The 20,691-nt window shown below is 43.7% G+C and overlaps 1 protein-coding gene across 1 annotated transcript in view; it reads right to left on the bottom strand.

Moving 5' to 3' along the window:
• Xrcc5 (X-ray repair cross complementing 5) overlaps positions 1-20,691 on the bottom strand; it is a 93,829-nt gene that overhangs the window by 68,333 nt on the left and 4,805 nt on the right. Inside the window, exons 3-9 of the mRNA XM_075951538.1 lie at positions 19,792-19,975; positions 17,940-17,988; positions 16,572-16,694; positions 12,961-13,152; positions 7,459-7,573; positions 6,049-6,187; positions 966-1,078 (exon numbers count right to left, since the gene is read on the bottom strand). Of these exons, the coding sequence (XP_075807653.1) occupies positions 966-1,078; positions 6,049-6,187; positions 7,459-7,573; positions 12,961-13,152; positions 16,572-16,694; positions 17,940-17,988; positions 19,792-19,975 (915 nt within the window). The remainder of the gene's footprint in view (positions 1-965; positions 1,079-6,048; positions 6,188-7,458; positions 7,574-12,960; positions 13,153-16,571; positions 16,695-17,939; positions 17,989-19,791; positions 19,976-20,691) is intronic.

Raw genomic sequence — 20,691 nt, 5'->3', positions numbered from 1 at the left:
TTCCTAGGAGAGTATGTGGGATCCCATGGTAAGCTGTTGCACTTCCCAGTATGTCTACTTCATGTAAATGCACTTTGGTACCTAAAAACCATATGACTTAAAAATAAGGTGCGCATCCTAAAACCCTACACCAGAAATCGAGGTGTAGGTGCCCAACACAAACCAATGATGTTCTGGAATGGGAGAGAGCATGGCTAGAAGCTCACCCCCCTTCCAGAGGACCCAAGTTTGACACAGCATCCATGTCAAGGGCTCACACTGACTGTAACTCCAGCTCCAGAGGGACCTGACCCCTCTGACCTCCTCGAGCCCCTGCACTCACATACATAAGCCCACACTCAGCCCCACAGACACACACATAACAAAAAGTACATTTTTAAAAAATATATTAAAAATAAATAAATGATATTCTAAGATTGAGTTGACATTCAAAGCTAGACTCCACATATATACACCAGTTTGAGTAAGTCATACAACTCCAAACAACTGGGGGGTGAGGAAGTTTCTGGGCAGCTTAGTGAGTGTGGTCTTCAGGTTTATGCCAAGTCTCCATATCTTGGTTTCTTTTCAAATATCAAAGATGATGGGCTGGGGAGACAGTTCAAATAGCAAACACAAAGGGATGAGTTCAGTCCCCCTAACCCACAAGTGCTTGTAATCCCAGCACTGGTGAGGCAGAAAGACAGATCCCTGGGGCTCACTGGCCAGCCAGCCAAGCCAAGTTGACAAGTTCAATGACAGTAAAAGGCCCCATTCCAATGGGCACCTAAGGTCGTTCTCTCACGTGGACATATGCATCTACACGCACACACAAATTAAAAAGTTTTAAATAAAAAACAGTAACATTCATCCCCAAACTACATTTAAGAAGACTGAATGAGAAACAAGTATGAATTGTAAATAAAATAACCAAGCGAAAGCTCAAGGCATGCATTTTGTTCACAACTGCAGAGTAATTGCTATACCTGAGAAGATCTACAAAATCCCAAAACAGAGAAGCACTTCCCCTCCGATTTATATTTCATTTGTTCCTCATCCACTTTAGAAAAAGGAATTATATCGCTTCCGTAGCGGAACCCTGGGGAAGGAGAGCAGAACATCTGTTAGGCATAGGGAGCCTGAAACGAGCTCTGTCCACACATCAACAACACACACACTCCAGGGCTGTCTCCTTCTTCTACTGCCCCCATGAGCAAGGGGGAAGCAGAGGCAGAAGCAAACCACATACACTGTATACAGATAACTAAAATCTAATTACAATTTTAAGTAGCGTCTTCTGCAGTCTAGTTACCTTAATGATTACCCAGCCCAGAAGAAAGACTGTAGCGAACACGGCACCTTAGTTATCCTCAGAAGACAGCCGTGTTGACTACAGCACAAGGAGGAGCTGTAAACACATTCACAGCTGCAAACACAATCTCAGAAACCTGGATCCACAGAGAAAATGGCCCATCGGAAATCTTCAGAACAAAATGTCCAAAGCACATGCTGGAGACAGACAAGCCTTCAGCCATCTAGCAGAAGCCCAAACTCTACATAAAAGCATCCAATTGACAAGTTCTATACTTTTGTTTCAGTTTATTTCATTATTGGAATTTAGTTGTATTTATTTTCAAGGTCTTAGATTGGATAAATATGGGCTCATATCCCCCCTACAACTAAAAAAAAAAATAAAAAAGGCAAACCCATAACCCTGTGCTATGGCACCTGCTCTCTGGAAGGCTGTGCCCCTAACGTGCACACACAGCACACAGCATCTCTTCAATGCGACTGCAAGAGAGACCATCAAAGCCCAAGAATCAACAGAGGGAGTCCAGAGGCAGATGCTGTGGTCCGATATCTATTTGTTCCTGATAGGCTGCTGGGGTCACATTCTTAATTTTAAAAAAACAATCTATTTTCATACAACAAATTCAAAAATTCCAGAACAAAAGTCAACAGGGAAACATGACATGTGGTCAAGTGTGGTATCTAAACCAAACATCTTCCTTTTTCCCCAGTCATCTGTGTGCAGGTAGGGGGAAGAGCACGTACACGTATGTGCATGTGTGTACACAGGTGTGCTCGCCTGTGAGCGCACACAGAGATCAGCAGCCAACTTCACACGTCTTCCTCTATTGCCCTCTGCTTACTTTTTGAGACAGGATTTCCACCTGAGCCGGTGGCTCTGCATTCCAGCAGTTTCGCTAGTCAGCCCCAGATCTTCCCACCTCCACCTCTCCAGCACCAGGGTTCCAGGTGTACAGTGCCATGCCTGGCTTTTGTTGCCTTTTGTTGTTTGACAGCATCTCTGACTGTCCTGGAACTCACTCTGTAGACCAGGTTGGTCTTGAACTCACGGAGAGCTACCTACCTCTGTCAGGCGAGTGCTGGGATTAAAGGCACAGGCCACCACACCCGGCCTCACTCCTAGTTTTTATGTGGGTGCTGGGGATCCTTGTGCGGCAAGCACTTTATTCACCAACCCATCTCCCGGACCCTAAGCCAAGTATGTCTCTAACTTTCTCTTGTCATCAATCATTGATTTGAGTTAACAGCATCTAAAAAGTGCTTATTATAGCTACCCGTGTTTTCTAGTTCTTCTACTTAATGTGCAAATAACTTTCTACAAGGCAGGGAGTAAAGAACAGACTCTCAACATACAGCCGGGTTCTCTGACCCACACGTCTACTGGTTTCTCTGGGTAAGAAGGGACAACCTACGTATTAGTGAGTAGACAATGGGGGACAGAGGAAAGTGGCAGAAGAGAACAGAGGACCTTCTGTACTCTATGACCCAGTGTCTAACGCTTCCCCCTCAATTGCCGCCCCCATAAAAAGCTTTTTGTCCCAGATAATCAGAGCTTTCTTGCAACAACTCAAAGAACTGGTTCCCTCATCTCTATCCCTCTTCCTTCTAATCCAGCTGTCACACCTATCTCCCTAATGGGACATTTCCGAACACTGCAGACGTATACAGGTCCCCAAACACCATGTATAAATTCTGGGCTATCTCTCAGTCCCAGTGCTGAACAATATGGAGAAGGCAGACAGACCTGGAGGAACAGCTCTAGCTGTAGTTCTGAACAATATGGAGAAGGCAGACAGACCTGGAGGAACAGCTCTAGCTGTAGTTCTGAACAGTATGGAGAAGGCAGACAGCCCTGGAGGAACAGCTCTAGCTGTAGTTCTGAACAATATGGAGGAAGGCAGACAGCCCTGGAGGAACGGCTCTAGCTGTAGTTCTGAACAATATGGAGAAGGCAGACAGACCTGGAGGAACAGCTCTAGCTGTAGTTCTGAACAGTATGGAGAAGGCAGACAGACCTGGAGGAACAGCTCTAGCTGTAGTTCTGAACAATATGGAGAAGGCAGACAGACCTGGAGGAACAGCTCTAGCTGTAGTTCTGAACAGTATGGAGAAGGCAGACAGCCCTGGAGGAACGGCTCTAGCTGTAGTTCTGAACAATATGGAGAAGGCAGACAGCCCTGGAGGAACAGCTCTAGCTGTAGTTCTGAACAATATGGAGAAGGCAGACAGACCTGGAGGAACAGCTCTAGCTGTAGTTCTGAACAGTATGGAGAAGGCAGACAGACCTGGAGGAACGGCTCTAGCTGTGTAGTTCTGAACAATATGGAGAAGGCAGACAGACCTGGAGGAACGGCTCTAGCTGTAGTTCTGAACAATATGGAGAAGGCAGACAGACCTGGAGGAACAGCTCTAGCTGTAGTTCTGAACAGTATAGAGAAGGCAGACAGACCTGGAGGAACGGCTCTAGCTGTAGTTCTGAACAGTATGGAGAAGGCAGACAGCCCTGGAGGAACAGCTCTAGCTGTAGTTCTGAACAGTATGGAGAAGGCAGACAGACCTGGAGGAACGGCTCTAGCTGTAGTTCTGAACAGTATGGAGAAGGCAGACAGACCTGGAGGAACGGCTCTAGCTGTAGTTCTGAACAATATGGAGAAGGCAGACAGACCTGGAGGAACGGCTCTAGCTGTAGTTCTGAACAGTATGGAGAAGGCAGACAGCCCTGGAGGAACAGCTCTAGCTGTAGTTCTGAACAGTATGGAGAAGGCAGACAGCCCTGGAGGAACAGCTCTAGCTGTAGTTCTGAACAATATGGAGAAGGCAGACAGACCTGGAGGAACAGCTCTAGCTGTAGTTCTGAACAATATGGAGGCAGACAGACCTGGAGGAACAGCTCTAGCTGTAGTTCTGAACAATATGGAGGCAGACAGACCTGGAGGAACGGCTCTAGCTGTAGTTCTGAACAGTATGGAGAAGGCAGACAGACCTGGAGGAACGGCTCTAGCTGTAGTTCTGAACAGTATGGAGAAGGCAGACAGCCCTGGAGGAACAGCTCTAGCTGTAGTTCTGAACAATATGGAGAAGGCAGACAGACCTGGAGGAACAGCTCTAGCTGTAGTTCTGAACAATATGGAGGAGGGCAGACAGACCTGGAGGAACGGCTCTAGCTGTAGTTCTGAACAGTATGGAGAAGGCAGACAGCCCTGGAGGAACGGCGCTAGCTGTAGTTCTGAACAATATGGAGAAGGCAGACAGACTTGGAGGAACGGCTCTAGCTGTGTAGTTCTGAACAATATGGAGGAGGGCAGACAGACCTGGAGGAACAGCTCTAGCTGTAGTGCTGGGCCTGTGCACTGCTAGCTGGGTGGCTTTATGTATGCTAACGAGTATCTTTCAGTTTTGGTCCTTCTGATGGCCAATCATCTATTTGATAGAATTTGGAATCACCATGGAAACAAAGCTCTGGATCTATCTGTGAGGAAGTTCCTACACTGGGTTAGCTGAGGTAGGAAGACCCACCCTGAGTCTGGGCGGGTCCAGAACTGAACAAAAAGGAGAAAAAGAGCTGAGCACCAACCAGCTCCCTGAGTGCAGATGCAACAAGAGCCAGTGGCCTTGCATTTCTGCCACCTGTCCCTTCCCTGCCCAGAGTGTCCCCTCAAACCAGGAACAAAAAGAAAGGAAAAAAAAAACACCTTTCTTATCTTAAATTGCTTTGTCAAATATTCTGTCACAGCAATAACAAAGTAACTACGAGAGCTTCTGTGTAAAACGGGAATGACAAGAGTGTCTGCTTCACTATTTTGTGACAATTAAGAGAGAAAATATAAGCTGCCACTTAAGATACGGCCCTCTGAGCCCGGTCTGTGCCTAATTCACGCTTCTTCTCCACACCACGAGCCAGTCCTCAAGCCAGAATAGAAGGATCAGCTAAAGATGAGGCTGTGATTCCAGCTCAACTACAATTCTAAGATCCACTACGCTATGCTGCTAAATTCAAACCTGTGACAGAAATCGTGAAGTACTAATTGTATTCTGTATATAATTCCGTCTACTACCAGCTTCAAACCATCCGACTCCCTCAAGCACCGAAACATATGCAGCAAGATATAGTACCATACGCGACACTTTCTTCCAGGACTGGGAAATTACAACTATACTAAGTAGTGTACAACCAGGTAATAAGTTGATCTAAGCACCCAGGCTACCATCTTAATCATATTTGGCATATGAGGATTTGAGCTCTTGAATATTCAGATATTCTCAGCTGGCTTCCAAGTCCTCTGGATAAAGATGTCATCTAAACATATTATTTAAGGCAAATGGGTGGAGTGTATTTAGCACAACTTTAAAGAGCCTAGTGTGTATAAGCCATGACAACAATCATAAGTAGTATTTTTCCACTAAATGAGCACATCTGGTAGGAGATAAACCTGGAACTGGCACTTAAAGAATAAGGGGAAAGCTGCCTTGGTCCCTTTAGATAGGCATCCTCCCAGCCGGTGAACCTGCACGTTAAAATAAAGCCAAGTCCTAAGTCCTGTCACTTGACACACTTAAATTGGAAAGGATCAAATACACAACCCTTTCGTAGGAGCCATCTTGCCCAAGGTCCCCCTGACCTACAGGACCCAGTGTCTCACTGTTGCTCAGCTGCATCTCTGCGACTCTAAGAGACATCTGCAGCTCAACAGCCTAGGCTGCCTCCCACCCTTGAAGACAATCTTCCTTGGGCGAAAGAGCGGATGCTTATTAACATACCTTGAATAGTGTCCTCTTTGGAAACTTCGGTTTCGTCATCGTCATTTAAGCAATAAACAGTTTCTTTCCGTACATCTTCCTTCTTTAGGGTTCTTGCATCCACAACTGTCCAGCTCTTTTTAACCTTCTCCTGTACGATCTATTTCCAAATGATAGTGGAAGGAGACATCAGGAGAGACAGCACAGTGACCGCAGGATGGGAATCTAACGTACTCTGAACACTCACTCCAGCTGCGCAGTACTGAGCCTCGCCTTTCCTAGTATGTAAATGTTAGCTTACTTCAAAAGGGACTACCTTATAACTGTCTCTTGTCCCCTTTTCTCTTCTACTGACTTCTAAATACACATATATATTCTATAGAAAACCCTCAAATTGCCAAGTTAAGAGAGGCCATACATTTTCCCATAGTCAGAAAGAAAGGGAGAAGTCAAAGCAGGAGACTGAGAAAATGAGAATATACACTCATCCACAATCTCACTCTTCCAGCCTTGACAGAAACCAAAACAACTCAAAATTACCTCCATGGTTCTCAGGATGTGTTTGGGAATTAAGCTCTTAAACATACAAAAAATGCCTGCATATTTGTTTCTAAGATTTAATTCTATTTTTTAGCATGCATTTAAAGAGGGGGAGAAAGCAGAGAAGCTCGTGTTGAAACACAGATCAGATTTCTTCTGAGATCATCGCCGAAGGCAATTCACTTTTGAAAGTAAGCTATGACGTCGAAAGGCACGTGAGTGATGACCCACACCCTGCCACGAACAAGTCAACACTTCTGCCATTCTATAGATGCTGCTGCTATCAGACGGCTACTAACTGAATTAGGGGTGACCGTGTCTCCAAAGCTCTAGAGTATTGGCGGCATCCCTGCTACGATACACTAACTGAATTAGGTGTGACCGTGTCTCCAAAGCTCTAGAGTATTAGCGGCATCCCTGCTACGATACACAGTGATGATACACAGTGATACACAGTGATGATACACAGTGATACACAGTGATACACAGTGATACACAGTGATACACAGGGATACACAGGGATACACAGGGATACACAGTGATACACAGTGATACACAGTGATGATACACAGTGACAAGTTAATCCATCATGCTTTCTTTCTCCTAAAAGGAGAAGAGACAAAGGCCTGAGTTCCTGGTTAACAATGAATTATCAACTCAGCAAAAGAGAAAGAGGAGGGAATCAAGCCATATTATAAATAATTCTCAAAACTTTTCCTCGTTTGCCTTTTAGATGAAAAGCTAAACGGAGATGAAATCAAAAGGGAGAAGAGCTACGGAGGCAGTAATTATACACTGAATGGCTCACACATGAATTGTCAGCATCTTACATAAGCGCATTTATCCGCCCAGTAACACTGCTTTAAAAATGAATATATATTCACTACCTACCGATTTATAGGCTACAATCTTTATAGACAAATTGGAGCCGATGGTCAGCTGGCAGGGCCAGGGCATGGAGCGCCTCTCAATCTTCTTAAAGACCGACAGCTGCCGTAGACTCTCACTTAATAAAGGAAAACACATAATGAAAGACCCAATTTTCCAACGTTCATTTGGACTAGATGGTTTACTTATTTCACTAGACAGAGAAGTGCGCTGCTGTTGACTATAAAGAGAGAAACCTCAGGGGGTGGCAGGAAAATGCCAATCATGGTTGAGAAGGAGCCAGAGGCAGTGAGCTGGCTGGGGGGGGTGGAGGGTAGTAGAGCTGAAATCACTTGTCTGACAGGAAAAACCTCCCCTCCCCTCCTCTAGTCATTTCTCTCAGCTCCCCCAGTGATTCCCAATGTCTACTCAGAACCAAGCACACCTTTGAGGATATGATAAAAGCACATTCGCCATGAGTTGAGACACAAGGCAAGGCGCTCACCAGCTACCAGAAAACAACAGACAAGAGGCTAAGAGCCCCGGCTCCGGGGTAGCATAGGAAGGGCTCCAGGCTAAGCATCACTGCTCACAATTCATTAGTTAATGCCAACTCCCCTAAGTAAAAGACATGATGTTTGATATGCACACAACAGAGAGAGTTACATACAGACTACCTAGGGGACAAAGGAATCAGCAGTCTGTTGGTCTTTATGTAAAGTAGACAACTGTACAGTTTTTAATAGTGAGAAGGGCGGACGAAGATAAATGTGATGTAGAGAGATGCCTCATTTCAACAAGGGTGAAACTTGCCTGGTTTTATCTGCCTCTAATCAAACACAACAGAAGACTGCAGGGGAGGTGGAATTTGTGGTGTTCACTTAAAGAGAAACAGGAATGCATAGTAAAATATGTACGAAGTGTCCAGTCCAGCCCTTATGACCGACGTCCATGAGAGAAGAATCTAAAGTGGTGAGAACTACTCTATGTTACCCACCGAGTTAGAGACAGATCTCAACAGACTCCAAACCTCAGAACCACGTCACATCGAGCAGAAGCTGTTCTGCCTCAACGCTACTTCCGAGGCCCACAGTGCACCAAAGCCAACCTGAACATGTCTGCACCAGACCTAATCTGTCTCGTGAGACATTACTAGTCCATCCAAGACATCATGAGGTATGGATTCAGTACCGGGGATTTTTTTTTAATTTTTTATATAAAAATAATTTCCCATAGCCTTATTCCTTCCAATTAAAACCTTTGCCTCAAAGTTCACTCTCTATCTAGTCTTGGACAAAGACCAAATATGTGCAATATCAGAGAAACTCAATTTGAAAATCCACTTAATCATAATTAAAATAGAATAGTCGCTGTATTTGAATGACAAAGTTCTATCTACACACAAGACCCAGAACGCAAGTGTTTTAAAGCACTAAGACATGCACAGCCAATAAGTTATCTGCTTGCTGGGGAAGGGAAGATACCTTAGAAAATAGTTTATACTGGCTCATAACAGGGTAGTTTAAGGCATGTATTCCCACAGTTCAGAGAAAACACATCTGCCCACAGTGTGACAAGCATGTATACTATGTCACAGCATCTCATTTTATAGGGCTCCTCACTAATTCCTTTGGTGAGCCCTTGGGAAATTACAACTCCATTCCCATTTACCAATAATTTCAAAGGTTTCCATATTTTTAGAAAATCACGATGTGTTTCTTGTAAATTACTGATCTCCAGAAATTCTTTAAAATGTAGCTGAGAATAAAACAACAGATGTAGCCCGCTGCTGACCTACTTCAGTGGAGAACTTTGCTTCCACGCCTGAATTTCATGTACCTACAGATGGACGGAATTAATTCCTAAACAAAGGCAGCACTATCCCCGAGACTCTGGGTCAACACAAGCCTGACTGCTTGGCAAACTACTGTACGGCCACCTTTGGCAAGTTTGACTCCTCACACAGACGACAGAAGATACAACACAAACCTTCCCAGATTCTCTGCTCAAAATCAGTGTGCAACCAACACTAACCAAGAACAAGATGGATAAAAGAGATGATCTCTCCCACAGTATCTATAGACAGACGAAAAAAATAGTTTCTTTTATTGTTATAAAGGGGTTATTTTATTGTTATATGGTACTTCAGGGATTTCATTCTTTAAAAAAAAATCACTTGCCTTTCCAACACCAAGGTGAACATTTTCCCTTCGTGACAACATTGCAATAATACTGGCTTTGAACTGTTTACAGTTTGGTTGTTTATTTATGTGAGAGGGGTTTTGTTTTTATTTGTTGTAACAGGACTTAGTCAGATTATTTACTGATTTAAAGCAGCAGGTCCTCGAAACCTTTGGGATGGAACAACCCTTTCACAGGGCGCACGTATCAAATATATTTCTATTATAATGCACAACAGTAGCAAAATTACAGTTATGAAGGAGCAACAAAATAATTTTATGGTTTGGGGTCACCACAACAATGAGAAACTATATTAAAGGGTCATAGCATTAGAAAGGTTGAGAATCTAGCATAAAGTTAGAGGGGGAAAAAAGAAGAAGCCTCAAATTAGAAACCATGTTATACCCTCCCTTGATGCTCTCTAAAATTAGCATCAGAAAGTACAGGAGCACTGACAGTCAGACACGACACCATTTTCCCTAGTTACAGCCACTACGGACATCAGAGAGAATGAGAACTATGCATCCCACACTGCACAGACATACCTGCACAGCCATGTTTATTTCTGTTGTAGTTACAACAGAAAGGAAAGGAACCAGCCTAGATGTCCATCAGTTTATGAATGGATAATGAAAGTGTGGCACCCATACACAATAGAATTTTAGTAAGCTTTAAAGAACAAGGAAATTATAAAATCTGCAAGAAAGTGGCTAGAATTGAAAAATATATTAAATGAGATAACCCAGGCTCTGAAAGATACATTATACAAATTCTCTCATACACGAACCCTTGCTTCTCCTTTTTATATACGTGCATTTATGTAGAAATTAGTTTACAGGGCCTAGGAAACCAGAAAGGGCCCATGAGAGGATTAAAAAAAGAGGCCTAAATTGTGTGTGTGTGTGTGTGCGCGCGCGCGCACGTGCACACGCATGTGTGTACAACAGAACACATAATATGGAGGTGGAAGAGGAACACTGGGGTGGAAATGTTTACATGGAAATGGGTGGCTATGAAATGAGATAGTAGACCCAAACTAAAGATGCATTAGGAGGCTGGAGAGATGCCTCAGGGATTAAGAGCACTGGCTGCTCTTGCAGAGACCCTGGTTCGATTCACACACCCACATGGTGGCTCACTACTGTTTGTAACTCTAGTTCCAGGGGATCTAATGCCTTCTTCTAACTTCTGTGGACAACGGATATGCATGTGGACCCATACATACATGCAGGCAAAACACTCACACAAATAAGGTAAAAAAATGTATTTTTTTTTTCTAAAAATCTTTCTAAACCATAAGGAAACCAACTGCTCTGTAAGCTAATTAAAAGACAGAACTTTAAAGAGTTTGAGCGGCGAAGTTCAGGTCTCATGTGTGAGTGATAAAACTGTCCCAGAAGTCACGTGTTAGTAAATGAAAATCCCAGGGGCAGGTCACCTCCCTATCAATTATTGGTAAGGGAAACCCCTGAGGTCCACAAGACAATAGGGCTATTGCCATTACTGTTTGTTGCACAACAGAACTATGTGGTAAGACTATTGCAGAAGGTACCATGTGCTTTGGTTGCAGAACATAAAGAAAGAAAGCCAGTGCGGAGTGTGAAGCCTGTGCCCTGCTGTCCGCTTGTCCGATGCTGGAAGGACAGTCACCAACAGTCTTACTCAGTCCCCTATGTGGCCACTGTGTACTGGAATACCGACCGGACAGGCTCACTGATGTAACAGTGGCATCACTAGTAGTGACCAACCCCTACATGTTTGAATTTAAATACAGTCCATAGGAGAAAAGCCACGTTTAGTACTGCAAGCCTGGTCAAAAGCCTATGGCTATAGAGGTCATAGGTCCTAGTGAAAAAGCTACTACTGTTTTGCTAAGTGGACATGATGTCCACCTCAAACTGTCTTCTTGTGGAATATTATTTTAAGGTGTATTGCTTTTTTTATGCTGCATTTGTTTAACTCTGTGAAGCTGTGATTCTTTGCCTGTCTAAAACACTAATGAAGAGCTGAGTGGCCAGTAGCAAGGCAGGGGCAAAGATAGGTGGAATTGGCAGGTTGAAGGAGAAATCTGGAAGAGGAGAGGAGCAAGAGAGAAGGAGGAGGACATCACAGCCAGTCACGGAGTAAGAGTGAAAGTCAGATATACAGAAGTAAGAAAAGGAAAAGGCCCAGAGACAAAAGGTAGATGGGTCAATTTAAGTTAGAAAAACTGGCAAGAAACAAGCCAAGTTAAGGCCGGATATTCATAATTAGGAATAAGCTTCTGTGGGAACTAGACGTTGGGCCCCAGAAAGCCAAAAGAGTAAAATATCACACTACAATCTGGTGCACCAATGTGGGTCTGTATTTCCATGCAGGCCTGAGAAAGCAAAAAATCAAAAACAAAAACAAAAAAAGTATATGGCTCCTTTAAGAGTTTCTGCCTGCTGGTGAGCCCATGAGCAGCCAGTAAGTTAAGTAGGAACAAAAAGCAAAGTAAAAGTGTCTGCCATGGCACAAGCATGGGCATTCAGAGTTCTAGGAAGGTTGCATGCAGTTCCCAGTCACACATGCTTTAGGCTTGGCTTTCACAACCAAACCTGAGAGTGGGCAGAGCCAGTTTATAGAGCACACAGAGAATCAGGTGTAGCTTAGCAGTCTAAAGTTTGCTCGGTTACACAGTAGAGGAGATCCAGACAGAAAGCCCCTAAATAGATTCCAGTGTGTTTTACAATGTGCATAAGTTAAAGATGAAAAGATATAGGTAGTTATAGGAAAAACAAATAATTTTTAAAAAATAAACTCTTTAAAGAGAAAATAAAAATAACATAAAAGAAAAAAGCCACATAAAGATGAGAAATACACAAGGAGTCTGGATTCTTTATGCTATTATGTTGATTTTGAGTTTTCTGATTGCTGAAAAGCAAAGGACAGCGGCTGAGAGACCTGGAATCGAAAGAGGGGCTGCTGAAATAAACCAGTCTACAGACTTCAGGAATAATCAATATGCACTAATAAAAGAACTTAAAAATAAAGACAATGGGTTTTGTAAATGTATGAAGAGAGTGGTCCAAGGAATGTACCTCAAGCTTGGAATAAAGACGAAATCTAGTACTCCATTTCTAAAGCTCCCTCCCTCCCGAACTTCAGTGACATGTGTCTGGAAATAAATGAGCACCCTGTGCAAGCCAAACTCATAAAAGGGAGATTAAGGGTGAGTTTGAGACTTCTTTAATAAAATTCAGAACAGTTATTAAAGAATGACTGCTAAGTCGAGAATGACTCAGAAAAGCACTGGGAAGACCTCTGATCAAAGAAATCCACGTGGGAAGATTAAAAGTTGCTGCCAGTGTCTCCATGTCTTACCTGAAGGAATAGATCTCATCCAGCCCATCTTCACCTTCTAGAGACACCATCACTCTTTGCACCATGCGGATACCTTCCTCTTGCTGCTTAGTAATCCCTTTCTGAGGAAAGGACGGTCCAAGGTGGTCCAAGCCCGGGTCACCATCTCCTCTGCTCCCGGCCTCACCGCTCTTGCAGATGGGAAAAGGCAGACTTTCAGGAAAGACCATCAGGAAAGAAGGTGAGTTTGGGTTCCAAATCTGGATTCCAACTCTGTGACTGTCACGACACACGAGTGAAAGGCCTGCCTGCCAGTCAACCTTACGCAACTCCAGAATTTTGTCTATCACGTGGCACGCATCCACCTGAGGATTATTTATGCTTTAAGCTTTAAACTTCTAAAACTTCTTGGACACGGTAACAAGGGAGACTGGCTGACACAACCAAGTAACCAAAGGGCAGGCTCTCTAGGTAGCAATGGAACGGCCAGGTCCAGGGGGCCTTTCGCTGCCACCTCTCCATGTCACCTCACCTGCCTTGAACTGCTTTCTCTCTCAGAATGGCTTCTTCCACACTGCCCTACTATGGACTGTGCTCCCAAATTCCTTATGTTGAAATTTAAGTATGGGAGTGGGGTCAGCAGATGACTGTTGTGATGGTGGAACCCTGAGTTTTATGCAAGGGACTAGAGATGGTACTTTTAGCCTTTTCTGTCCTGTCATGTGACACTCACAGCATCCTCTGGGAGACAGACATCTCCCACCAAACACCAGACCTGCGTTGGCACTGTGAGCTCAGACTTCCTTCCTCCAGACCTCTGTGGGGCTGGTCTGTTTGTAAATTCCCTCCCCTGTACTGAACAGCCATAGCAATCGACTGTGGCAAGCTCACATCTACAAAGGACTCAGGGTTCAACCTGCTGATTTCAAACGTTTACAAATATCGAGGATCAACACGAGGGATCTAGAAGAGTTCACTGAAGGTCACTAAAGCCACGGGCTAAAGTTCAGGAAGAAATACTTCCTAGAACAAAGTCAGGCAATGCATTAAGAACACCAGAGCACTGGGGAGGTCACCAACAATCCCTCAGGGTTCCTATGGGGATTTATTAAGGACATGAAGCTGAGGACGTGTGGCTCAATGATAGAGTGGTTGCGTTTCACACACGAAGTCCTGAACCAACCGCAACACTGCAAATAATCACAATAATAAATAAGAGGCTGTGAAACATAAAATACTTAAAAATTCAAATGTTATTGTACACATTAAAATCTTATACAGAAGCTGGGCATGGTGGCACATGCCTTTAATCCCAGCACTAGGGAGGCAGAGGCAGGTGGATCTCTGTGAGTTCAAGGTCAGCCTGGTCTACAAAAAAAAAAAAAAGAAAGAAAGAAAAAATCTTATACAGAAATAGAATATTGCTAGAAAGAAATAAAGCCCAATTCTGTTATGTTGCTCTCTAGTTATTTGTTTGAAATGAGGCTAACTCCAGGTTAGGATTAATAACAAAATATATTAATAACCAGAGGCTAGGGAGATGGCTCAGTGGTTAAAAGCACTTGTTACTCTTTCAGAGGATCCATTTTGGTTCCCAGCACCCACATGGTGGTTTATAACCATATGCAACTCCAGTTCCCGGGACCCAATACCCTGTTCTGGTCTCCACAGGCACCAGGCACACATGGGGTACATGGACATATATGCAAACAAGACATCCAAACATAGAAAATAAAAATTAAGTTTAAAACATTAAATGATCAATCTATATGCAAACTGAAAGACCACCCAAATACATATTAGCATAATATCATATCTGTTAATTTAGATATGATTACATCTAAACAATAGCATTTATTTCTCATATACTAAGTCAGTGGGGACTTATGTTTTCACTAAGAACTAAAACAACTGAGATGAAATAACTGGACCAGAGTCACCCAGTCACCTGACTGACAGGGTGACGCTCTTGGGCTATGGCATACCGCCTTACTTTATTCCTGCAAACCAGAGGGCTGAATTAGGGTAATCGTTTCCATTCTCCCAACACTCTGTAGGTCACCCCTATGTGATGGATACTTTAAAGACAATCAATCATTCAGCTTGCTATACTCAAAATAAGGCTTTCTGGGTAACCTTTCTCTTCATTTACTTAGCATGAGCCACAGGACCTGTATTGCACATCAAGCTAAAGCACTTCCCACGTGCACGACGGACACTTCGCATTAGGTGCCGACTGTTACTGGAGCATCAACAAGAAGACACAGATAACGTGAAGATGAAGCATAAGGAAAGCTACCCTAGAAAAAGTTACAGTAACAATTCTTTCTATGCTGCATTTGGCCAGAGGAAGCGAAAACCTATGCCCACGGAACAGTATGTTTTAAATGAAACTAAAGTGATGGGGAATGCACCGGGCAGCAGGCGCTGGTCTGCAGTACAGGAAGAAAACATTTCCGAGGGACAGAAAGCCACCAGACAACTAACCGGCAAGCGGAAGAAAAGACTGCGTCCTTCTGCGTATCCTACTCCGGCGCACATCTCTAAAAGAGGCAGCTCTTTCAAGTGACAGCGGCAGAAGTGCAGCACATTAGGCTTCAAACATGAGGCATCCTGAGGCCACGCGCAGGAAAAACTGGGCTGAGCTGCCTTCTCAAGTGCCGAGCAAACCTCGGGTCCGTGAGAAGTGTCACTTGAAAAGCACTTAATTTCTCTGAAGTGCCATCTTACCAAGCACCAGTTTGCTGGGCTCTTCTGAACTCTTCCGTATAGTCCCACAGGAAGATGTGCCCAGCAATCTTAAGACGGGCAGACATGCATGCAAGAGGGGTTCTTAATTCCCTGTGGTAGGCAGTCACCGAGGCCAGTGGTGCCCACTCCAAACACTTCTTAGTGCAGGGCTCAATTTGAAAGATGAACGTCCCTGATCAGATTAATAATTCAACATCCTATAGCATTACTCTGCTCCAGCCAAAAATAGGACAAGAAGAAATGGGTTTTAAATGCAGCAGGAAGGATTAGCGAAGCGACAAGAATTTTTTTAGTGGGGATATATGAGAAAGAAAGTAAATGTTAGAAAGGAATTCAAGTTACTGTGAGGTGAAGGGATTTCTTCCTTATCAACTATAAAATACACATTTTCTCCTCAAATTTTATAGCACACATAACAAATTACATTTTATTATGTGTCTGCACCCCTGAGAAAGGGTTACATATAGATATTATATTGCTATAAATTGACTCCTAACATTACGCTTTGTCTACCCTCAGTCTACTGCTGTCTTCTCTGAGCCACATAAGAAATCAACTATCATATCAGTCTGTTAATGTCGTCTATGCAGACAGGAAATAAACTGAACATCCTCAAAAGATGTTTTTCTAATTCCTTGATCATTTTAGGTCTAAAATCTGTAATTTGCTATTAAGCTCAATTTCTCTGTAGCACTACTTCAATTATTTCTTTATCATCACAGCTCAAAACAGTTCCAGGAACACAGGAATAATCGACACACGCAAGGTGGCCAATCGGTCACCTGGCAGAGTCCTACTTAGCCAAAGAGGAGGTTCTACACAGGGCCCTGCTCACTGCATAGAGGGACAAGATGCCCTACACATTACTCTTGAGCTCTTACAAGAACTGCAGGGAGATGCCAGATTTCTTCAAGTTACAAATGATGACATCTAGTTGATCTTGGCTGAACGGGCTGCTGAGGTCAGTGAACACTTCAATGTGCTTCTTCCCAAACTTCTTCCCTCTAAAAGACAAGAGTGGTCACATTAAGAAAGCATTCTCTGAGGGCCAGTGAGATGGCTCAGCAGATAGGACGGTTGCCCTGAATGCTTGTAACCTGAGTTCAGTCACCAGAACTTACACAGGAAGAAGAGAACTGACTCCAGGGTAGTCATCTGGCTCCACACGTACTGTACATGTGTGCGTGCGCACACACACACACAAATACAAGAATACCAAAAAAAAGGTGATTTTTTGATTATTGCTATTGTTGGTTTTTCTTAGACAGGGTTTCTCTGTGTAGCACTGGCTGTCCTGAACTCGCTCTGTAGACCAGGCTGGCCTCGAACTCACAGAGATCCACCTGCCTCTGCCTCCCTAGTTTTGAAAAAAGGGTGATTTTAAAGAAAGTATTCTTTTGAGTGTTTTCTAGGAGCTCAAGTATACTTGGTCATTGAGCAGAGAGGCCAACGACTGAATGTAGACACACTGATAGGTACGATTACAGCCTCAAAGTCCACACACTCTTAATGCTCAGTTAAGTTCCTATTAAATACATAATCAACTTTCTATGGTTCGCACTTGGCTCAGCATTACAAAATATAATATTCTTGTCCCCTAGCTCTGATTCGTAGCATTGTAGTTTAAAACAATCCCTTCCCCTTCCCCCCCCACCTCCCCCCCCCCACAGCTTCAGAATGTAAACAAGGCACTCCCAGGTGTAAGAAGACTTCAGCCCTGCACCTTCACTTTCCAAATGTCCTGCTGGGGTACTAAACAAGGGATCAGCTGCAGGATTTTGCAGAGGATTCAGACTGAGATAACGTGATCCAGATTCAGACCTGGGATGTCAGCACAAAACGGCTTTCCTAACAATGCATCCATGTGTTCAAGGGCATACACATTTCAAGATACAGTAATTAAACAATAATGGGTCAGGATGTTGACTACAATTACTGTGTACAGCATAACAATCACTATGTATCTTATCACTTAGTCCTTTTTAAAGATTTGGGATAATTAGTTTAAGTCAAATAAGAAAACTGAGATATGCCAAATGCTTATTCTCCCATAGAAACTCCCACCAAATGTGGTCCTTTGTTTTAAACTTTCTACAACTAGAAAAGTGGGCATTGACTTCTGTCAAATAGTCTCTCTGCTAGACTAGCATGCTGCTGTGTTAACAGCAAACCATACAGAATACTGAACACAGCAACTCATGCTCTTCCCAGAAGGCCTCATGTCTGGACTCCTTAGGTGAGACACTCACATGGTTTCCCGCTGAATCAGATCCATGCACACGATCAGGGCGTCCAGGACTCAGCTGGTTAAGGGCAGGAACAGAGCCAACAGTGCCGTCACCCCACGAACACTGCAGTTTCTCCCAGCAAAGCCCCCACTACTGACAACGGTGGACAGTGGATGACTTGGAAAGATTCTACTTCATAAATGCTATCTATCAATGTATTCATTCTGACAAGTAGTGTGAAAAAGAAATTAAACACAAAAGAGTTAATGCATATTGTTTTAACAAGAACATGTCATTTAACAGTGCCTAGAACCCTATTTAGTAATCACCGTCTATTCTTAAATACAAAGCAGGCCATCAGGCAGCATTTGTAAGTCACTCCAAACACAGCAGCACCTCCCAATGGTCAAGAACACTACTACTAATTGTTTAGAGAAAAATACTAAGACTAGACCCTTAAAATTAGAACCCCATTCTTGGGTGTTGTGGGGGGATGGTGAACAGAGTTTCATTTCATAGCTAATTTTTTTGTTTTGTTTTGTTTTTTTGGGGACAGGTTTCTCTATGTAACAGTTCTAGCTGTCCTGGAACTAGCTCTTGTAGACCAGGCTGACCTCCAGCTCAGAGATTCACCTGCCTCTGCTTCCCAAATACAGGGATTAAAGGCGTGTGCCACCACCACCTGGCTCCCGGCTAATAACTTGAAACCTGGGAGGCCAAACCTCAGCTGAGAATTGTCTCCAGCAGATTAGCTTGTTGACGTGACTGTGGGACATTTTCTTAGTTACCAAGTGACAGAGGAGGACCCAGACCACTGTGGGGCCCCCTGTGGGTGGTACCATCTCTGGGCAGGTGGACCTGGCTGTTTAAATAAGGTGGCTGAATAAGAGCCTGGGGAGAAAGCTCAGTAAGCAGCGTTTTTCTGTTGATTTGTGCTTCAAGCTCCTGCCTGAGCTCTTGCATTGGCTTCCTTCCATAATGGACTATAACCTGTAAGCTAAAATAAACCCTTTCCTTCTCAAGCTGATTATGGTCAGTGTCTTACCACACCAACAGAATAGAAAACTAGAATAGGCCTATGGGAGATATGAGAAATCTCAGCTTGACTATTAACGTGATTTTGTGGCATAAAAATGTCCTTCAGAAGAGCAGAGAAAGTTAATGCTATACTCTTCTAAACATACATTTCTCACCTCTGTGGTGGTCTGAATGAAAATGGCGCCCAGAGGTTCATAGGGAGTGGCATTATTTGAAAGGATTGGGAGGTGTGGCCTTGTTGAAGTAGGTGTGGCCTTGTTGGAGGAAGTGTGTCACTAGGGGTGGACTTTGGGGTTTCCAGTGCTCAAGCCAGGCCCAGTGTCGCTCTCTCTTCCTGCTGCCTATGCACTGGGATGTAGAACTCTCGGCTACTCCATCACCATGTCTATCTGTGTGCCGCCTTACTTCCCACCTTGATGATAATGGACTAAGCCTCTGAGCTGTAAGCCAGCCCCAATGATGTTTTCCTCATAAGAGTGGCCGTGGTCAAGGCATCTCTTCACAGCAATAAAACTCTAAGACAAACACACTATAAGCAGTACCATCAAGCCCTCTCCTCAGTCCACACATGCATTTATTCCCTAGGATTCCCCCACCCCATACTTCCCAACTTCTCAATACCACAAGGAACAGAAAGAGCAAGAGACTAGAAGACCTGAAGCTGGGCATTAATTAATTAGTTAACTAATTCCATATTAATTACACATCCTCTTTTCCTCAGAGAAAAACATGCCCAGATGTTCAGATCTGAGACTCTGGGAGAGCCTCACCAAACTGGACTGTGATTTTCCAGATAAATGGAAATTTCTTGACTCCTTGGGCACAAAAAGGATACAGTCAGCTTGTCGAGAGCCTGGTTGGATTTTGCTTCCAATGTCTTCCAGCAAATCAAAATCTGGTAGCATCAGGTGTCTGCGCACTGTGATGTTCTGATACTGGTCCTCACCAGCAAGGGCATTATCAGTGTTGTCCGTACCGAAGAGGACTAAAGCAATCTCATCCTTGCTCTCGGAAAATACCTAGGACAGAGTATCCAAAAGTTGAAGACTGTATGCAAACAGCCTAGAAGGAGAGGAAACCTAACCTTCAAGGGGCAGGAAGATCATATCTCCTTAGGAAGGTCCCCCGGCCACCTGATATTACTGAATGAACATGGGACTTACTAGCAATGACAATTAGGTTCTAAGCAGACTTTTTCTTTCTAATTTTTAAAAAATCATTTTATTATTATATTTAGATGGATATTTTGTCTGTGTGTATGTGTGTTTATGTTCATGCCTGGTACCCCAAAAAGAGTATGACTAACCCGGAACTAGAGTTACAGGTAGTTGTGAACCACCATGTGGGTGTTGGGAATGGATCCCAGGTCTTCTGGAAGAGTAGCCAGTGCTCTTAACCTCCGAGCAGTCTCTTCGGCCCCTAAGCAGATATTTCATTACCTACAGACTTCTTTTCATTTCAGCACAAGTAAGCATGCATACTTCATTCTCCTTCTGCTCCTGACTTTATGCTAGATGTGACTAGCAGTTGCCAGTTTCTGCCTCCACTTCCTGAGAACCATGGGCTCCAGCCTGGAACAGCGACCTGAAATGAACCCTTTCTTCTCTAAGTCATGTTTCATTAGGCTTTTGTTGTTTTGTCTCTTCTTTCTACCAGCAGCAGAAATTAAACTGGGACAGCTGTCTCTGAGGCAGAGTCCTTTCCGATATCCCATGCTGGCTTGAAACTCGCTGTG

Source organism: Microtus pennsylvanicus, chromosome 17 (genome assembly GCF_037038515.1).
Source record: "Microtus pennsylvanicus isolate mMicPen1 chromosome 17, mMicPen1.hap1, whole genome shotgun sequence".
In the NCBI taxonomy this organism is placed as follows: domain Eukaryota; kingdom Metazoa; phylum Chordata; class Mammalia; order Rodentia; family Cricetidae; genus Microtus; species Microtus pennsylvanicus.
The sequence above is the reverse complement of the archived record's forward strand: the minus strand, read 5'-3'. Positions and strand labels throughout refer to the sequence as shown.